General features: G+C 43.0%; 1 protein-coding gene across 1 annotated transcript in view; it reads right to left on the bottom strand.

Moving 5' to 3' along the window:
* kiaa0825 (KIAA0825 ortholog) overlaps positions 1–22,366 on the bottom strand; it is a 113,972-nt gene that overhangs the window by 43,247 nt on the left and 48,359 nt on the right. Inside the window, exons 21-22 of the mRNA XM_056377169.1 lie at positions 20,304–20,459; positions 18,750–18,844 (exon numbers count right to left, since the gene is read on the bottom strand). Coding sequence (XP_056233144.1) covers positions 18,750–18,844; positions 20,304–20,459 — 251 coding nt within the window. The remainder of the gene's footprint in view (positions 1–18,749; positions 18,845–20,303; positions 20,460–22,366) is intronic.

The following is a 22,366-nucleotide window of genomic DNA, read 5'->3' as shown; positions in this document are numbered from 1 at the left end:
TCAAATGCTGGAGTGGAGTTATTATTGTATCATCTTTGAGTTTGTAGAGCTGAGTCTAAAGGTGAGAACAGAATTATGGGGAAGTATACACCTGAATTGTGAAGGCCCCTGTCATGCTATCTATGGCCTTATTGGATGAGCCACTCTCAAGGTACTCAGTCTCCATTCAGAGCATGAATCAATGGCTCCTGATTAGATTTCGGGGGGTTACTATGCTGTTTTTGTTTGTTGTGACATCTTCCCTCGCTTTGTGAGGTCTCTGTGCTCCTGTCTGACAAAGGCACCACCTCCTCTGATGGAGGAAGAGAGAAATGGGGAGACAGGAACTACGGGGAGGAGGGGGGATCATTGAGAAGGACCGTCAAGGCTGTTTCTTGTCATTCCTCATTGTATTGCGTTGTGCTCTTGTGTGCAGGCATAAATGTAAGCATTTGTGTTTTCATGTATCAATCCCGGTGTGTTTGTGACCATGTGATGGCGTAAAGCATCTGCAGTCATGGAGCACTCATTGAGTATTTGCTAAATATGTATCAGCAGAGAGTATGTGTGTCTGGTCTAAATTGAAACCTGATTAATTTTTTTCTCTGCATGTTCCTGCTGCTATTAGTCATTATTTTGTCCCTGCCCGTCCACTCTATTCAGCAGAGGAATTGGGAAATTAAAGAGGACCATGACGAAAAAGGAAGACATTTGCAAGTGATGAAGGCTCCCAGGTTCCCAAACATTCATTATCCTAGAAAATGCAGGTCAGAATGACATCCTGTTTTATCTTCGATGGCCACTTCAAATGGTGAAAGTCCAAACAGGATACTGAGCTGAGTGAAAGCAGCTCACCACATGCCTCACTCCCCCTCTGCATGAGTCCCATGTAAAACTGCTCTGCTGTACAGTGCATATTATACTGCAAAATTGTCGGTAAAGGAAATTTATAGAGAGAAATGTTTACCAGAAGCTGTTTGAGAAAATATATCCCACTGCATTCCAGCCAAGCCAAGGCCAAGCCTCACAGCTATCACAAGTAAACTGCCTATGTGATAAGGGGCTGGAAGAATCCGATAAGCTCTAAATCTAAACAGGGCCAAAGCATCTGCCTTAATAATAAATGTGCCATGCTAAAAGGTTACTTGAACTGCCGAATTCAAATTTAATTGAGGCTGTGTGTTGAATAATTAATCTTTTTCCCAGGGAACACAAGGCGTACTGGACAAGCCAACGCTGAGAGCCCAGAGATACACAGAGAGAGAGAAGGAGAGAGACGGAAACAGCGGCAAAGATGGAGGGAACACAGTGAGGAGGGCTGCGCCAACCCACGCCACCATCCCGTGAACCCTGCCAGAGCACGACCCACTATACAACACAGTCAGGGCATGATGTCATCCGCCACATCATCACCCTGGTAACCAGCCTACGTGTGCGTGTCTGTGTGCAGAAGGGAATAAAGAAATCAACCTTTCAACAACTGAGCACAAATAGGAGAGTGTGAAAAAGGGCAAAGGCAAAAAAAAAAAAAGGAGGAAGGAATCAAAGCATTGGCAGGGGGAAAAAAGCACCATGAGATGATGGTTGGGATTTTTGTTATTATTGTTGTTGTTGGGGTACAAAGCCAATATAAAGAGGAGCGTTTAACGTCTGTCTTTAATGTTTGTATCAGTTTGCTCCTCTCTCATTCTCCTCCTCCTCTCCTTCCTCTGTAGGTATTTCAGTTGGAGGCGTCTCCTTAGATCTGTGCCTTTTAATGCTGACTGCCGCAAATCTTTTGAGGCCGACTACAAAAGCAAGCTGGCAGTAAACTTTTCCCCCTGAAGGAGAAAGAGAGGAGTGCTGTTTGGGATAGCTCCACTCTGGGGAATCTCCTCCCCACTCGGGCTGATCTGAGGGTGCCACTGCCCCCCTCCGCTGCCCTGACTGGCCCCACACACACACACACACACACACACACACACACACACACACACACACACACACACACACACACACACACACACACACACACACACACACACACACACACACACATACGCACCTGCGACAGCAAAACAGCATGTGTGTCTTGTGGCTTGGTTACATGTTGACTGATTTTGTTTGGCCCACGTGAATGAAAAAGTAAGGGTGCTTTTATGTTTTGTTGTTTATGACGTGCCTTGCTGCATGCAGTACAGCAAATAGCATATGTAAACACAGTATTGCACATAATCGTAATGGTTGTATTGCAATCGTGCTGTCAGGCAGCAGCAGCAGCAGCAGCAGCAGCAGCAGTTCTGGTCTTCTAGGTTTTTTTCCCCTCTCTCTCTCTCTCTCTCTCTCTCTCTCTCCTCTCTCTCTCTCTCTCTCTCTCTTTCTCCCATCAGCCCTCTCTGGGTATAAGGCAGCTCCCCTCCATTGTTGATCTGACTCTGGGCTCTACATTGCTGAGGTGGCGGATTGTGGCGGAGAGATGCCTCTGTCAGGAACGTGCTTATCCTCTCGCTCTAGCCACCCTCTTATACATAAAATATCAAACATCTGAGGGACAATATGCTGACCTGCTGTGACCTCCACACATGCGTACGCACACAAAAGGGACACACTCACCCATGCGCACACAGACGCACACAAACACCGTCGAAAACAGGGACACACACACACCCGTGCACAGACGAATGCTGGCATACAGTGACACACACACACACACATACACACACACACACACACACACACAAACGCTCAGAGAGCTCAATTCGGCTCACATCCCCCACTCGTACGTGCTTTGACTTTTTTCCATCACCACCGCATCCCTCAGATGATGTATTTGCGACATCTGGCGGCGCTCGCTATATTCATGGGCACTGAGATACAACGCGTGTAGGAGGGAGAGAGAAAGAGAGTGAGAGAGAGGGAGAGAGAGAGCGAGAGATAGAGAACGAGGAGAGAAAAAGAGCCATGGTTGCCTGAGATGGGAAAGCGACTGAGGGAGAGCAAGAAAAAAAGAGTGGGCTAGAGCGAGGGAAAGGACCCCTAATCAGGGGGACATAGACGGAAGGATTCATTGGCAAATTTATTATGAGTTCCACGCCGTAAAGCCGCAAGCACCTCGAATTCCACAGCAAAAGGCTTGGGTACCCCCTAGTGGGCGCCCAGCGGCAATCTGGCCCTTTTGGCATAGTGGGGGTGCCGCGGTGGGCTGCCATGAATCCATAGGGGTCAGAGGTCAGCCTTCTTGAGTTGCAGTGACATCATGACAATGGGACACTTCTAGAGCCTCAGAAACACAAGCTGATCCATTCTGCTGAGGCTAAGGCACCAGGCCCCTCTTTTCCCACACATTCACACCCTCTGCCAGACAGCGAGAGAGGGAGCAAGAGAGAGAGCAGAGGGGTGAATGTGTAGGCCTCACCCCCAGAACCCCCAACCTCCAACCCCCATCTCTCTTTTTTCTTTCTTTCTCTCCCTCTCTTTCTTTCAGGGGCTAGATTAAAAGAGATGGCTTAATTCTGTCTAATTATCTACCCTTACCCTCTCCCTGCTTTCCTCCCCCTCTTTTTTTCTCTCTCTCCCTCTCCCTATATCTCAGTGTGTGGATACTAATTAGCTGATGTGAATTGTCTACTATACAAATAGACTGTGCAATTATGTAAAAAAAAATGATATTCCTGCCTTTTAAAACATTATACATTTGTACCATCAGTGTGATCTTGAAATGTTTCTTTCCCCCATTAAGGTGGTACAGAAATAATCCAGCAGTGTAACTGTCTTTGCTGTGGACCAATCAGCACTATGATACCATGACTGATGATATTCATCACAGATTATCAAATTGCTCAGATAATTGCAAGACATTAAGGGAAAGCCTGGTGTAAATACCGAACAGCACTGTAGACTAAACCTACAGCATTACTGCAAACTCAACATTAGAAAAAACATTTGATTCATCACTCTAACTGCATTAGCTCAACAATAAACAATACATTTTCACTCACATGTTCATTTGCTTTATGTAATAATACTGCAATCACTGTGTGTGAATGTGTTTGTATGTAAGCGTGCGCGTGTGCATGCACGTTACATAAGCAGAAATCACATTAATGAGATCATACACTGGTGTTGAAAGTGCTAATTAGTTGCCAGGCTGAGGGTGAGGAAACTAGGCGAGGATCCTAGTGACTTCAACCATTGTTTCCTAATCCCCTCCACACATTCATAATTCATTCCATCATGGACGGCGATGATACAGCGGCACTCGTTTTGTCTCTCTTTCTTTCTCTCTGGTTGGGGAGATGATGATTTTCTTTTTCTTTTTTTTTTTCTCTTCTCTCTTTCCTTCTTGCTGTGAGGTTTCACTGCGATCATAATAAAATGTGCGAGCGAGGGATGTTCGCCTCGGGACCCAGCTGTCGGGCCACTTTGACAGCTTCATTTGTGGTGTCGCTCTTTGATCCTTCCTGTCACTGATATCCAACGCCACTGAACATACATTTGCCCCCCAACCCAAATAAATAAATAAGTAGTGAACTGTGCAGTGCAGAGCCAAGTGAGGCGAGGTTCTCAAGCTAGTTGGCTGTTTGCTACATCTGCTGTGAACTAGCCTGCCTCTACCCTCTTTGCTCTCCTCTCCACTACAGCGATGCATCGACACCCCCAGGGCTGATCCCTTTGTAAATGCTCTCTGACACACACCCACCTACCCACATACACACACACAAACAAACACACAATCCTGTACAGAAATAACAGCAGAATCACTCCCAACACTAACTCCCTTTGCATATAGTGTATATTCCCAAAGTGCACCATTACTGTGCGGAAGAGAGCAAGAAAGAGAGGTGTTGTTAAGATGTGAAGAGTGAGGTGCAACCCTAAACAAGAGACTGACAAATACAGATACACCTGGTATAATATTGTGATACAGACAAAAAACAGGTAGCGGGAGGGAGAGCCGGAGGGGGGACTGATTGTGATCGGTGCTGTCAGGTCTGAGATGCTGAGATGACAGAGATATCAGTCATATCTGCTCTCAGTGATACAGATACAGAAAGACAGATATCAGCCCACACTGGCCTCCCACTGCATGGACGCAACTACCTCAACAGGAAGTGATGAGCTAACAGTTTTGAATGCTGTATGTTACTGTAAGTCAAATGATATGTTTTATACTATAGGGTTTTCAATGAAATAAGTCATCATAGTTTAATAATTTAATCACTTATGTTATATCTTGTTAACTTATACTCATGAAGAGTTTCCCATCACAATACAACATTTAGAAAATGTTAATGGAAAACCGCTAAAATGCTGGCTTTTGGGATGTTATTATACACACTTACACAAACACATCTCGCCAGCAAACAACTAAACATGAAAATAAATACACAGAATTTCTCAGGTCGAATGTGTCACGACAACACATTTTTTATTTGTTTGTCCTCCAGTCGCTGCTCTTGCTCATAGCACCAAAAGCATGATTTCACTAGCCTTTTATGGCTTTGTTTAGGCACTCACAGCACTTGCTTAAGGTTAGGGGGAAAAAAAAAAATCACAATCTTGCTTTAATATAACAAAAGTCAACAGTAACCTGAAGCACAAGACAGTACACATTTACTTTATTACCATGTAGCCTAATGGGAACAGCAACATTTTCCATAACTTTAACCAATGTGCCTTTGTTGCCTAAACCGAATCACAAGCAGGACTGAGGATGAGAACTCCTATCTCGTGTGCTATCTATCTATCTATCTATCTATCTATCTATATGCATCCATCCATCCATCCATCAAACAAGAAAGCAACAAGAGATGTGAGAGAGCAGACGCTCTTCTGAGACTCTCTGGTGACTGACTATCCCTTTGGCTCAGTGATTGTTTCTTCTCTGATGTCAAAGACATGAGACACACAATTTGTCCTGCTGCAATCGTATAAACTCTGCTTCTCTACTGAAGCTAAAAATGTATCAATCCCAGTCTTTTTACCTTCCAACTGACCAATAAGATTTTGATGCCTGCAAAAATAAAGCTGTTTTTTTTTAAGTGTTGTTACCGAAAGTGCTTCACAATTATTCCAAAAAATTCAACTTTGTATTGCTATAAAATTCACCACTTCACACATGTTGAAAGACCAAACCACGCATCAATGCATCAATGCATAAATTGATAAAATAAGAAGGACTATTTTTATTCTAACATATTTAGTCCCAGCAAAGCTCAGATTATAGCACCTACACTCAGATAGATATGGACACGGTGTACATATAGGAGATCCTCCTTGAAACGCCTTTACAGTTGGCAGGTACTAAGATTACTGGAGGCATTTTGACCTCTCCACCAGGCATGCGGACATCAAAACTATAGACCCTACAGACACCCACGAGGAGGAGGTGGGTAGGCTTTCCAAGACAGAACAAAAGAAAGAGAGAAGGATGGAGATGATAGTGTGGCCCAACTCTCAGGGATTTTTTTTTCTCAAGGATCTAAGAATGAGGGTGCGTGTGTGCGTATGTGATGACAAGATAGAGAAGAGAAATAGAAAAGACAAGAGCAGGAAAGGACTCACCTTGAGAGAAAGTGAGGATGAGAGGGAGAAGGTAGTTGAGCCACCTTTAAACTTCCACTCCTTTGTCAGATGAGTGTAAGTACTGGATAGAGAGCTGGTGGAAGGCTATATGGAGAGCACTGGGAGAGGCTCACCTTGAGAGGAAGAGATGGAAGGAGGGCAAAACCTCAAACATCCAGAGTCCTTTATGAGACTCTGTAATAAGCAGAGAATGGATAGATACCAGTAAGGTGCATATGAAGGATAACGGAAACAGGAAGGCCGCAGATGGAGGCTAACCTTGAGAACAGTGAGGGGCAGAGGGAAGGTCTACCACACGGTGATAAGAAGGGCTCTTTTAAAGGGCTGGAGGAGGAACACTCAGACAGGAGGGCTAGGCAGGCTGACTGATTGCAGGGTACAGCCCAAGGGTCACACTCAGACTCGGCGAGGGCAGAGATACTGGACACACATGCATACAGACACAGAGCAGGCTGACAAGACCCACCTATCCACACAAAAACGCCAGCTTGTCCATTCACCCACACCCACACACACACACACACACACACACACACACCCACACACTCTATACCCCCCTGACCAGCTCTTCATCATTATAAGTCAAACTCAAGATGAAGAGAAGACAGATTACAAAACAGATGGAGTGATAGGAGGCCAGATAGGAAGAGACAGGACGGGGAGCCTCGACAGTAATCTAAATGTCCTTTCCTATGATTGTCATTGGCATTCTTATAGACTGGCATGTAGCAGTACAATATGTCAAATAATACCACTCACCGTTCAGTCTGCTGTAAAGGGTAGACCTGTTTCCATAATGTTATAGGGGGAAAAAACATCTAAAAAAGATGCTTCCAGCAAGCCTAGGTCCTGCATCCAAAGAATCCATCAAGATCACTAAATGTCTCCAGTGGCAAATTCAATCAAACAGACTGTTCTTAACAGTCTTGACAAAGCAAAGATACAGAGGAAAACAAAGATGCGTTTTTTTGTTTTTTTTTTCAAGAAAATGAAGGAGATAAAGAATTGATTTCTGCAAAGGGAATTCACCTCAGAAGAAAAAATTCCAATGCTTTGCCTTTATGTTTCTTTTTTTTTTTCTCCCCCTCCTTCCCTTTTTCTTTGTCTTCTGTCAAAAACAACTTGGGCTAACATCGCAAGCTGTCACATCAAGGCCATCCCCTGCATCTTACAAAGGGGAGAATTCTGCAGTTGGATGGAGCCGCAAAGCTCTCTCAGACACCCAACCATCGTTTACACACATGAGGTGTAAAGACTGAGGGAAAAAAAGGCTTTTTCTATTTGAACCAGAGTTTGTGCCCTGAGGACAAACCCATTATGGCACAGTGAAGGAAGTTTTCCATGCAATAACTGAACAAATAGATATGGATGAAATGCTTGGGGTACTAGAAGATCTAAATTCTAACGTTATTCAGCTGTTTAAAACGAATGTACGAATTTTAAGCACTTAAGAGTTTTTTTTTTTCCCCCAATGATGACGGTGTCACATGATCGTTATGTGTCAGAAACAGAAAAGAAGAATGCCTTGCTTATTGACTAACTCAGAACATAGCTACAATGTAGCTGCAACATGATCACAACACAGTTCTATAACAGAGTCTTTCATCATGTCTGAGTGGACACACACACACACACACACACACACACACACACACACGCTTTCAACATCAGCAAATGCTTTCAACCATCAACATCACAGAAGCCAGATAAGTGTGCCCCCTCTTTTGCAACAACCACTGGGGAGGTGAGAGGCCTTGTAGTCAACATGCTAAAAGACTACTCAGTGATCAAAGACTCAGAAAAACATGATCCATGATGGTTTCTCTGAGAAGATAGGAGAGAAGGGCGAGCCAGAGCAGGTAAAAAGCGAAAGGGTTGAAAGAAACATATAGAAAAAAGCCGCAAAGGTGGGGGAAACATGGAGTGAGAGGCAAGGGGAAGGGAAAGTGCAAGCACACACTTACCATTTGCCACAGCCTATCTGGTCACTACAATTAGAGTATACAATGATCTTGCCTGCTTAGACTATAATTAGGGATGAGCATAACTTGATGTGAATTACAACAGGTTGTAAATTCATAATTACTGGGGATTTGTTACGAATGTCCTTTGTGATTCCTGACAGTGAGGTTTTGATTGACTGTGCTTTCACCTTCATTGCAGGTTCCACATGTGTCAGTACGTTTGTTTAATCTGGCTGGAGCTGCTGTTGCACTGAGAAGTATGGCTAGTTTTATGGATATGGCAAAATGTAAACCTTGGGGCAAAAATTACATCAAGCAAGAGAGGAAGTCGGTTTGACCTGTCAAAGCATTTACTGCAGCATTGTGTAAGAATGTTTTTATTACCCCAGTCTGAGGCATAATGCCTTGTTAGCTAATGCTGGTGCATCAAACCATAAAACAACCAACAACTCATCTTGAGAATGGCAAGATGAAAATATTATGTTCTTCTTTTTAATGTTCCTACCAAAAAGAAACACAAAATCCCTTGTCATTTATGCCAAATGATTGCTAATGACTGTCTACATCTGCTGAAAATTAGTTTTTACTTTCATACTTTTTGCTGACTCAAATAATGGAATAGAATTTGGAGGAGAGGAGAGGAGAGGAGAGGAGAGGAGAGGAGAGGAGAGGAGAAGAGAGGAGAGGAGAGGAGAGGAGAGGAGAGGAGACGAGAGGAGAGGAAAGGACAGGAGTCCAGCTGGAGTGTTCTCTCTGGCTGTCCATAGATTTGTCAAGACAAGTGTCAAGACAAGTGCACCTCTGTGCTTACCTGTAATGGCACAGGGGCGGGAGGGCGGGACAGGCTATTTCAATTCAGTGCAAGTGTGTCTGAGTAGGTCTAAGTGTTAGTGTGTGTGTGTGTGTGTGTGTGTGTGTGTGTGTGTGTGTGTGTGTGTGTGTGTGTGTGCGTGTGATTGCATGTGTGTATTTGTCTGTGAGACAAGAAGACGAAAAATAGAGAGAGAGAAAGAGAGAGAGAGAGAGAGAGAGAGAGAGAGAGTGATGTAAAAAAGAAAAGAAATGTGGAAACAAGTGTACAGAGAACTCCTGGACAAAAGGCAGAGGCGCAGAGTACAAAGATGACCACATTAGAATATGAATCCAGGGCCTCGGGTACTCTTGGCTCTTAAAGAGCCCCTAAAGTCAAGTGTCAACTATTATGTACCATCAGTGGTGACACAAGGTCACGGAGCAGGACGGATGAGGTCAGCAATGGTGCTCACCCTCTCTCTCAACATGCACCATTAAACAGTCCCACAGTGCACAAAAAGGACTAGCTGTCATTTGGGTGGAAAATAGGCTTTGCAGTGACAAGAACATGTATCCAGCTTTTTACACAGGATTTTCTTGTACTCGATGAAACACTGTCTATGATATTCAATTAGGTGAACGGAGTCAATATTTGCATAGGCATATTTAGCTAATGATAATATATTTTACAGAATATGTGACATGTTTTAAAAGCGGCAACATTCACAGATGTAGCTCATTTCCTCCGATTAGCTATCAAACAAGTACAAATAAAACACACAGGCAACACGCTGAATGTATAAAATGCTTCAGTTGTTTGCTGCTAAACCAGCTCTGTAATTACCTGAAGGATGTTTTAATTGTTGCATGTTCTACTCTTAATATTAGTCAACGCTTTAGCAGCCCTCCAAGTGAGATTGATTGGATAAATCAGTCGGAATTATGGGAAAACAGGAGGCCTGCCAATCAGGGATGTGTGAGGGAGTTTGTGTGTTTTCAGCATGTGTGTGGCTGGGAATGTGCCAGCGCACGAGCACATGCACATGTTTGTTGGGATGTGTGCGTATCGATGTGGGTGTGTGGAAAGTATATAGGGCTGACAGCTGGGCTTGTTCAAAAGGCTTACCGCGCATTCTGCCTGTTTGGGAAGCAACAAGCGCACAGTCTATCTGAACAGGGATCTAAAACCTGTGTCAACAACATAGTACAACTGGTGTAAACAGCCACTGAGTCAACATGCTATCATTCAAATACCAATGGAGAAGCAGTTATGATATATTTTAGTGTAATATGCTGCAGTATTAGCGATAAAAAAAATAAAATAAAATACACAAAGCCAACTGTATTGGTCACAGGTCAAAAAGAGGGAGTTAATAAAGTCTAACCCTCTACTTCAGCAGAGTTGGGTAGGAAACATGAGAGAGATGGTGTTTGTGTGTGTTTGCCTGTGCATAGCGCTAGTGTGTGTGTGCAGGTACTGTATTTACTCTTGGCGTTGGTACATGCGTGTGCGTATATCAGATGCCAGTGTGTGTACATGAGTATAATACCGCACTGCATGTGTGCGTGCCGACATGTGTGTCAGTCCATCAGCATGTCGGCGTCACAGCCCCTCACTAAGTCCCAGATTAACAGTGACAGGCAGAGATCCCTCTAATTATCTCTTCCTGGACCCCATGCAAATGGCAGAGCCGAGCGGAGCATAGCGATTGGCTGGAACAGCTTGGGTGCCGCCGATGGGCTAATGAGCCTGGCGACAGGATACAACCTCGTGATGTACCACCAAAACAAACCTCACACTGCCTCACACAGGAGCGTGCACGCACATACACACACACACACACACACACAGAATGACCTGCATCGAGTGAGTATATAGAGGCTCAATGTCTTGCAAAATGTATAACATGATATCTGGCTGCTACTGGAAATAAAATTTATCTCTTACACTTTTCAGCTACTGGATGGTCTTTCTAACTCCTAGGCTGCATTGATGTTCCAGCTAATACAAATACAGGCAAATGCACATTAACATTTACAACTGTATTTGTATGTGTTAAGCTACTATTGCTCATGACTGCAGTATTGACAAAGTAAATAAGAATGTCATTACTACTACTTTTTCAATTCAACATTGAGTTTTACAGCATAATCCTTCAGTACACTCATCAAACAAGCAAAGCTATTCTTTAAGCTAAAAGCATAAGTCAGTATCACCTCCAGAGGGTCTGAATAAAGATGGCACATGGAACATAATAGTAAGAAGAAGAATACAATGATGGGCTGGAACAGACGGTCACAGTCTGGCTCTTGACAATGGACTGCTGCAGTCAGCTAAAAAGTCAACTCAATAAATCAGCGGGAAAACATGGCAAGCACGTCAAACAGTCCGCCATGTCTTGAACTGAGTCCCAGTCCATCTAAACTGGTTGACAAAACTGGTTCCAGGGGCAAAATATGGAATTATTCTGCTGGTAGAGCTCACAAAAACAAATACCCAGTGGACATACTAGATTTTCATGAACAAAATTTGCTGCTAAGCTCCCAAAGTCATGTGTAGCAACAAAATACATGAAGGTAAAGTGGGATAACTTAGCAAAAACCACAGTAGTGTTAATATGTTTTTGTGTTTGCTATGCTTGCAATGCCAGTCCACAGCTTCACTCAATACGATGTGACAAGACTAAATTGGCATTTTTTCAAGATACACATTATTTTAGTAATTTTAGTAAATAAGCTGTACAAGAGATGATAGACAGATCACTCCCTTTGCTCTAACATAAACATGAACCTTTCCTTCATGTGATTAAACACAACACGGCAGGGTTGTCATTCGTTTTTGCTTCTGATCTTACACTAAAAGAAAAGAGGGCGACTGCTGAGAAAAAAGTGTTAAATAGGCCATACAGTTGCTAAATCATGGCTCATTTTATATTTATAAAAACCTGGTTTAAATAGCTGCTCATAAGGTTCGCGTAGCAAAAAGTGATCATGCAAGATGTAGTTCAGCTGTGTGAGGCTCCAACCGCACTGGTGTCATCCTCAAAATCCTGGCATTGCAACAAGACAAATTCCTTCCTTCCAACAGCATTACCCATACTTAAGACAAAAGCGTAGCTTTCAGTTGCTGTACGGAGCACTGTCTTTATATTTGTACCATCAAATACCCCAGTGTATTTGAACAGCCTTGGGACTTGCCATTTTTAATCAGGAGCGGGTGGCTTTGTCTTGTCCCTGTTCCATCCAGCATTTCTATCCATCCTTGGAGGGCTTTTCACTAGATTAAATGGTATTTTCATTTAGCTCTGGTGTTACAGAGTCTCTCCAACTATTTATCCATCCAAGGTTGGAAGTTGGAAGAATCACAGAGGTTGCTATTTATGTTGTGAAATTATCTGAAATCGCAATTTTAGAAAAGGAAATTTAAAGAGGTCAGGTGCAGAAAGTTCGCAATGCACGAGGGATAAGCAGATAATCCTGTTGAGAAGCTTGCCTTGTGGCATAAGCACTATGCGCTAACAATTGTATCAGTGAATAGTGATATTATTGTAACTATTGTTAACAATTGTAACCAATTTAAACCCCTTGGATGTGGAGATTGCAGCAGTAAAATGTGAATAGAATGTGATCCAGTATGTGAGACAATAACCAGAAAGAGAACGGAGAACTCATTTTCACATGACGTGTTACCCCTGAATGTTCTGTACAGTGGAAATTACAGGTCAAATTGTTCTTACTGTGTCAGCATATATACGAAGAGCTGGACACAATGAATGGCATTTGTTATTAGGTATTATTCAAACTTAACCCATATTCCTATAAGCAAAATCATTGCCTCTCTATCAACTTTCATATATTAAATGCATTAGAATGTATTTAGGTTACAAGAGATAGGTGAGGTTGGAGAAACTGTACAAAGCAACAGAGCAATGTGCTGTAATGACTGATGTCTCGTGTCTCTAGAATGGTTTGACCATGACCACTCTCTGAGAAGATGGATTTGCCTCGACCCTCCAGATCGTTTTTAGAGGGACAAGACAAATATTTCAGATGTATCACACTGAGGCATCATGCTGGAGGTGAGTGGAGGTAAAGGGAGACTGAGAGATAAATACAACAGAGGGGAGAGAGAGAGGGGGAGAGGGAAAGTGCGGCCTGCCTGCCTGCCTGCCTGCCTGCCTGGCTGACAGTTGACTCTGTTGGATGTGACTTTCACAGTCTGCTGGCGGTTTGTGTGGAAGCCATCACATCTGTGACTGGCCGTTTGATTAATGAGCCTCTCAGCTTGTCTGTGCAGTTTGAGGTGGGGCCACGGCCTTATCCCAGGCATCACTGATTTATTCGCCTTTGGAGCAAACCTCCAAATATCACACACACTGAAATATAAGAGTGAACATTTACACACATGCAGGCAGACACATGTACGCCCTCCATGATATGCATACAGTATACAAGTTGGTGCAGTGCAGATGCACACAGACAGGCATTGGAAAAGACTCGTGTGCACGAGCTCCTCCCATTCCTCCACCACCTGCTTACGGCTAAAGAAAGCCTCAATGTGTCAGCGCTGTCCAGGGGTAGCGAAGACAAAACACACCATGTATAACCAAGCCGACAAAAGATGTATTCTGTCTCCACCAACTCAGACTTGCATCCCCAGCTGTCAGTCAGCGGAGGGGACATACACAAGGGGATCAACAAGAGAAGAAAGAAGCCCTTCCTCAATGACACATCACACTCTCCTGATTTTCAAAAGTGACAAGTCTTTTGAATTTCTGGCCTCGCAAGACGGAGAGCCTGATGATGGCTTGAGAGTGTTTCTTCTAGTTTCTTTGGCAGCAGCAGCCATGAAATGTCACTCTGGCTAACCTTGAAGTTCTTTTCTCCTGTGTTGTTTAATGCTTCCAAGACTAGGGCAACCAGCTGCTCAAAATGGTATGGCAACATCACCCTTTAAGTCAGATAAATGATTCCAGAAATACTTCCAGGTACATAAATGTGCATTAGCATGTGCATATCCTCAAACAGGCATATGCATGTACTTGCACACACACACACACACACACACACACACACACACACACACACACACACACACACACACACACACACACACACACAAACACACACACACACACACACACACACACACAGAGCCGCACCAACCACAAGCACATACTCCCTCATTCCCTGAAGCGTAAAGTAAGACCATTACTCCAGACACACTCAGATCCAGCTTCTCCCCAGGTTGATCAGCGTCCGTGGAGGAAGACGAACATTCTGACATATTTGTTTTTATTTTATTCCCTGAGAAAAAGGCCCGCCATATGGCAGCGCCCAGGAACAGATGGTGATTGCCCACTTCCTGAAAGCACAAGTGTCTATCGCCGCAATTTAAGGAGCTGCTCAAGCAAGAGAATGCCACAGACTGGCATTTTTCCACAAACTGCTATTGTTATAGACCTGAGGGGTAACAGCAACAATGAGACAATGCAGAAGAAATGCTTTAGTGTTCAGTAGTTACAGAGTAGCTTACCATATTAGGCCACCAAATCTATGGGTCAATGCTGCTTGTACTCTCTTAACTGTCAGCGTGTGAAATAAAATCATGAGGACAAATGCGAACTCAATATTGCTTTAAAAACAGAACAATAGCCATAGCATATCTAACTTTAAATATTCTGGAGGCCAGCGTATGAAGTCGTCATGTTGTGCCGCACTGGGTGTAGGAAACAGTACCTGGAGCAGTGGACCGGTGCTGTAGATGTAAGCCTGAATGTCCTTGGGTGAGATTAGGTCCTTATGATGGAGTGGAAGAGTCGCCCTGTGACACATGAAGCTTCATCTCTCATACTAGGCTACCCCTTATCAACCAGGTCAGGGGACCTTCTCTGACACACAGACGCAAAGAAACAGTCTCAAAAAGTCACCTTGGCAGATGACAGTTAAAATGTGACTTTAGTCTGTAGCAACACTTATTTCAAAGATTTGTTTCATTTTCTTTGGATGGAACAGGAAAATGACATAAAATACTGCAGTTCATAAAGTCCTTGCAACACAATTAGAGTTACAGAATAAAGAATAAGCCATTAATTCCAACCTAAAAAGGGGTTGTGTTGCTTTTGACTGTTTCTTACAAAAGTATGCTGTGAAAGAGTTACAAATGTTCACTAAAGAAAAGAGGATTTCAAAAGGGTGACCAAGGACAAAGTACAGTAGATGAGTGATCCATTCAGAGATCACTAGTTTAAGAGAAACTATTCAGTATCAGTTGAACCACTTAGTACTTTGACTCCCTGCCTCCAGGGTAGAAACAAAGGGCAGCTCGTAATTTGAAGTCAAACAGTGAGGCAGTGTGGACACATTTCCATCAGTAGACCATGACAATTAACACAAACCCTTGTTTGTAATTTGTTCAAGGTGAAATGTCAAGCACATATTTAACCTGGGCATGTGATGTCATTGATTTTGGCATTTAAAAAAAGGAACACACAGGAATACACTGTAGTCCTATTGAGGTCTGAACCTTGATTTGTGAATACTGTATGGTGTGGTATTTCTGCCAGCATCTCTTTCATAAGTCAACTCTACATCAGTATCTATCAAACAACTAACTGGCAGCATTTAAGACAGAAAAAAGTGATGGTAGTGTAAAAATGGGCTTATAAAAAAATCTCAAGGAAACCCCAAAACAAAAAATCTACTGAAAAATCTTTCAGGACATTTATAATAACTGAAAGAGTGCACAGATTCTGCACAGGACCTGCACAGCAAACAGGCAGCTAGTTATTCTCCCAGTCAGTTCATCACCCATCCATCAATCCCTTTTCGAGACCTGTCATTCATCGGAGCAGGCCAACAGGTTAGTCAGCTTATGAGCCATTCAGTCAAAGTATCATTTATCCTGTCATTAATCCAGCTAAACCTCACCTGATCACTACTCCCTACATCACTATACCCAACCAAGCCAGTCTGCCATTTAGCCAGCAAACAAGCAGGCTAAAAAGTTAGCCCACCCTCAAGTCATCTATCTATGCATTCAAACAGCCAGCCTGCCTGGAAGCCAGGTCAGCCAGTCAGCCAGTCAGCCAGTCAACCCTGGGGGTCCTAGGGTAGTATTAATCAGTCTGGTTTCTGCTGAAAAGCTCAATCTGCAGATGATGGATGAGCCATCGTGCTGAGGGAACTGAAGTGACAGGTGACAAAGAAGGACACACACACCTGTATAAATCCACTTTCCCTCCTGTCTGGCCCCCGATGTTACACCGTCAAGGTAGCAGGATGAAAGTGTATCTCTGTGCAGGTGTGTGTGTTTATGTGTGTGCAGGCACAAGTGTCTCAGCATGTGTCCAGCTCTGCTAATGAAGTCATCTGAACAGTGATTTAACAGCCTGGGTGTAAAAGCCTACCGCCCTTAACTCATAGCCTTGCTCCATTAGAATGTGATATAAACCCTGGACACAATAACTGTCCTGCCACTGTAACAATATATAGGAGGCCAATGGGCCACACTGCTAACTCACACAGTCTGGGGAACGAAAAAAAAAATTATTGGCTGTGTACAGAGAAGGGAAGTCATTCAAGGAGACTAAAACTTACAAGACAGAAAATACAGATCACCACAAGGTCATGATGATAGGTCTTTTTGTACAATATAAAGGCAACATTATTACTATTAATATTGTCAAGTGAATAAGATCATTACATACGATTTGTCCAGCAACTGTAGGTAGCAAAAGAGTAATTGTTGTGAAACCTCTGTGAAAACAGCCGAGGGCACTTTAGTCTGCAGTTACGCAGAAAGCATTATCCTTATCTGCACTAACAAATGGATCAGTGGCTCCGACATCAGTGAGCTTATCCCGTGAATGGCCTTCTATAGCTTGAGAGATATTTTTGAGTCAGAGATGGATCTGAGGAAAACTTTGACAGCTTACATGTCGCCAGCCGTGAAACTAACTTCCTGCTCTGTGTGAGCGTCTCAGGCAGAACCAAAGCCATTCTCCAAATCCTCCATGAAATCTGCTCCTCTGGCCCAACAAAGAGAGGCTAATGAGGCAAATGACAGAATCTCAGACACTTTGATACTGTGAGATTAGGGTGAATTATATAACCTTTACCCCCTCCCACTCCCATCCTTCCTCATACTTTTTGGTGCCTTGTCAGTATTGACTGCCCTCTCTCTCTCTCTCTGTCTCCCCACGTCAATCACAGTCTCAAACTGCAAGTCCAATCTCTCTTTTTTCAATCTATCTTCCTATCTGACTTCACTCAGTTTCTATTCGTGAATGCCCCAACACTAATTTGGCTCAGTCAAGCAATGACAGTATCTGTTTTAACATGCAACAAAGCAGCATATAAGGGGAGGAAGAATGGAGTGTGTGTGTATGCGTGAGTGGGAAGAGGGGGTAGAGGCATGAAGGCGACAAAGCTCGTCACAGCACAGAGCTGCGTACTTCACCCTTATTAGACCTGTGTCCTTGGCAGATGCAGAGCTTGCCCTTTGTTAGAAAGTTGTGTGTGTGTGTGTGTGTGTGTGTGTGTGTGTGTGTGTGTGTGTGTGTGTGTGTGTGTGTTACAATGGTGGTGATTTAGAATGGATTGGGCGTAGGCGTGGAGACAAGGTGCAGTAGCCCCATGGCTCCCTGATAGCTGGCAGCGTGACAGCTGTGAATGGAGAACAGGGAACAGCCTGAAGTATTGCCATCTAATATGTGTCACATACCTGCATAAATATTTATGCCCGTTGCAGAGCAGAACAGGAGAGGAGGGGGGAAGGGGAGGATGGGACAGGAGAGGTGGACTTGGGCGAAAAACTCTTCAATCAGGTGACACCGAGATCTGAGCCAGCCGCTCTTTTTCCATCTCTGACTACTTCTATATCCGTCTCAAGGCCTCCAAAGTACCCAAAAAGCAGGAATACGTAACATTTTGTCCACGCAGGCTGTCAGTCACACATGTGCATGTGCATTCACAAAGATGGGATGTCATGATTCAACATACACAGCATATTTTAGTGCTCCAATATCATTATTCCAAAGAGTTCTTTCCACACCTCAGCCTCCATTCTGGAAGCCACAGGAGCCCCTTGGCCTTTGAACAAAGCGGAAGCTTGAACCTCTGATGAAGGGCAACGAGACTATATGATCCCCAATGACTAAAGCTTGTGCCAAAGTTAAGTCAAAAGAGAATTTGGAGGTGGCAGAAAACTTGCCTCAGGAGTCCCAAGTGGACACCTCATTTTGTGCAGGTAAAGACGCAACTGACGCAGCACAAGCCTCTGAGGAGTGAGGCTTTTATTTCATGAAACAACTCCTCAAAAACAAAAAACACCTGTGAGGATCATAATGAAAACATGAAAACACAAGAACACACTTGCACTTCCGCACACAGGCACACACTGCTGTCAGTGAACATGTGTACATGTAACAAGTGAAATTACTGTTTTACCTGTTGGCCAGCAGAGTTTTGAAGGTGACCTGACTCATGCCCTGATAGGCTGGCAGCAGCCTTGGCCAGTCCCATGCCCAGTCGACCACGGCACTCTGTTGATGTATGAGGATAGCACATTGTTAGTTATTAATCAGGGTTAATACCATCAGTGCATTACCGCTCCAGCTGGGACCCACTAACAAAGGAGGAGGGGGGTCCCCAGCGCAGGCCACCGACACCATGCGATCAATCATGTCCGCACAAGAAGGTTTTTATTCCAATAAGACAGCAATTAATTTATAAATCCATTTGGGGGGATGTAGCCATCATTTATAGAAAGATAAATCAATTTTGGGAGGGAGTCGTTACTCTTCTGACTGCTCTGCTTTTTTTCTCTCCATCTTCAATGGCACCCCGCCAACCCCCACCCCCTCTCCTTTTCTCTCTCTCTCCTTCCTCTCTCTTTCTCTAAAACACACACACACGCACAGACGCACAAGCACCATATTGGGAAAGCAAATAAAAATCAGATTGCTTTGATTGCCAAAATGTCACTCTTAACTCCAGGCTGAGTTTTATTGACAAAAGTAGGAGAACTCCACTCGTTTCCTCCATCCATCCACACACACCCCCCCTCCTCTGCTCCTTCCTCATAGGTGATTGATGGATGTAACTTTTTTTTCCCTCCTCCCTCCATTTTATTTGACAAACAACACAGGCACCTGAAGCGGAGAAGGCATTTTAATCATTCTCTTAATAGGGTGTTTCTATGCAAAGCTATGCAGCCTCCTGTGATAAGCCGAAAACAGGCAAAGTCTTAGGATTAAAACGTGTCTGTTCTTGAAAAACAATAGCGGCAACACTCCTACATTACAGGGGATCACAAATGTATAAATATATCTAATCCATTCTAAACATTAGAAAGACACACCCAAGCCCGTCTTGAGGAAATACTAGCTTTTGTTGATTGTTTTTTTTTTTTTTTGTGATATCAATGTTACTTCCCTTGATAATAGGATAAAAATGAGGGGGGAAGCTGAAAAATATCACACTGAACTAATGCTACCTGTAGCTAGGCGTATCCCTTTTAAGGGAAGAAAAAGAATCTAACAATTAACTGAACATCATGGTGGCACTCCTGGGAATAAGATTGGGGTAAGAGGGTATACGGTTCAAAGCCCCAAAGAAGTGCACTTTAAGACTGCACACCTCTAACATTATTCACTATTTTATGGCAGAAATTTTTTTCTCATCTTTTCACCTTCTCAGTGTTCTCTTTCTTGACTTGTGCATGGAAAAGGCAGCGACCTATAGAGAATAAGGAAGCGGAGCCCCAGAAAGACCTGACAACATCAGAGATTGCCACAGTATCCAATTCACCAGAGACTCAAACAGCCCCAAACCTTCAACTTTATGCTTCTGGCCTTGGGAGAAAGTTATAACGACACCAACATGAAGCAATGAAGCTCCAATAATCACTATAGGATACCAGACATTTCATATAGCTATAATAAATAACAAATAAATTGTTTGTTAGCAACTGTGATGATAACCTATAAATGCTTGGCAAACCTGATCCAGCTTCTTCTTGCCAATGTGGTCAAATTGGTGGAGAGGGTTGAAACAGGCTGTGTCCATGGGACTGTCAGAGCCAAGGCCAAAGTTCAACAAGTGAGGAGGTTCATTTGGCGAGTCTGTGCCTCCAATCAGTTGAGACATCAACAGCTCCTATTGAAGGGAAGAGTGTGCAGAAACACAGGACAGACAGAGAGGAGCAAGGTTGAAAAAAGACATGTTATGACAGACTGACAGTGAAATAGTGTGGAAAGAAAAAGGCTGACAAACTAAGACCAACAGATAGAGGACAAAAAGTTATCTAAAACTGAAAGGGAAACAAACTTCCTCAAACTGAAAGAACAGAGCAACAATAAAAGAGCAAACACTGGGACATTCGGTGTGTAGCTGACATTTGGATTTTTTTTTTTTTTAACTTGCAATAATGATAATGAACTTCTGAAAGATTGTTTTTTTTTTTTTTCACTGACGTAATGTTTGACTGACCCAACAAAAGCATAAACTAATCAAGTTCAGACAGGATTTCTGCCGCACTGTTTCCAGACAAGCATATTAATGCTCTCTATCCACATATTCCCTAACTGATCAGCCTCACAAAAGTAGAAATTAATCACACCGCTTCAGATATAAAGTAATGAAAACACTAGAACAAATAGATATGTGCAGACATAGAGAAAGAGAAACAGATTTTTCAGGACACCACTACATTTTTTACTTTTGTTTTTGTAACCTTTGCAGTGCTTACTTAGTGCAGGTGGCTTACAAGATGTACAGTATAAAGTAATGAGTGTGTGTACAGTATGTCTCGATGTGTGTTTGTGTGTACATCGGCATCCTGGTGTGAATCCACTATATTCCCATCCGTCAGCTTGACATGGCCTCCGAACCCCCTCTCCCTCCACCTCACCACCAGCATGGTGTGTCCCTGACCTGCGTGTTCTTGCCTCGACCTTGGGTAGGTAGAGATACTGGAGCTGCCGGGAGGGTAACTCGGAGCCTGCTTGGGAATCCCGTTCACATTCTCCCAAATTGCTACATAGAGTTATAGCTGTTTATGGATTCCATCAACAGCAGCATAATGTATATGGTGCTTATGCTTGTGTTTTTCCATGCTGTGTCCTAATAGACAGTATATAGGAGGACCATGTCAGTAACACTCCCATGAGCTGCAACTGGCTGTTTAGACTTTAAACTCTATTACTGCAGCTACACCTATATATCATATACTGTAGTGATCTTTGAACGTCCTCCACTCTGTTTAAGTATAATTGAGCAAGCATTTGAGCATTTTTCACATACACCGGATGAGAGCGGAGCTGTGGTGCAAACATATACAATTGTGATTTCTGTACAGAAAGCTCTATATGCTTTTTAGTATTGTCACCATTTTCTTTATTATTATTATTATTACGAATTGCGATATTATTTTTTTCTGCAATGCAATTTTAATGATTACATATATGTAATGAAGGAACATGTCATTGTTTCACTGGATGACAAAACTAATCTGCCATTATAAATACTGAGTATAAATACGCACTAAATCCACAGATGAAAATAGTCCCCAACAAAGACATAACTTCCTCCTTTTAGAGTACCATTTGCTAAAAAGTGTCAACTTATTTTACAAAATTGTTTTTAAAAACCTTTTTAAAAAATATGTGCGTCTTTAGTAAGAACCAATAGGGATGAGTGTAAAAGACACGGTGGAGAAGAGAAACGGACTAAGTTTTTGTCTGGTTTTTGTCTCTTAATGGAATTCGTTGACAGTGACAAAAGCACAGAATATTGCCAGCCTCATCCCACAATTGATATTCTCTGCCATCAAAAGAGCCACTGTAACAGTCCATTAGTACATGTGATACTGTACTGATTGGTGTCTTGGCAGCAAGCTGTTTGTGGATGTTTAAGTTTGATTTTCACTAGAGAAGAAATGCAAACTTTTTTCATTTAAAGGAAAATATCAATAAACTCTGTATGTATATAATATATACTGTACATATATATCTACTCCAATTAACTTTCTAGAGAACTGCTACTTTTCATTTGTTAAACTTTTT

This window comes from Seriola aureovittata, chromosome 5, assembly GCF_021018895.1.
Source record: "Seriola aureovittata isolate HTS-2021-v1 ecotype China chromosome 5, ASM2101889v1, whole genome shotgun sequence".
NCBI lineage: Eukaryota > Metazoa > Chordata > Actinopteri > Carangiformes > Carangidae > Seriola > Seriola aureovittata.
Note: the sequence above shows the minus strand (reverse complement) of the source record. Positions and strands in the feature narration are given on the sequence as shown.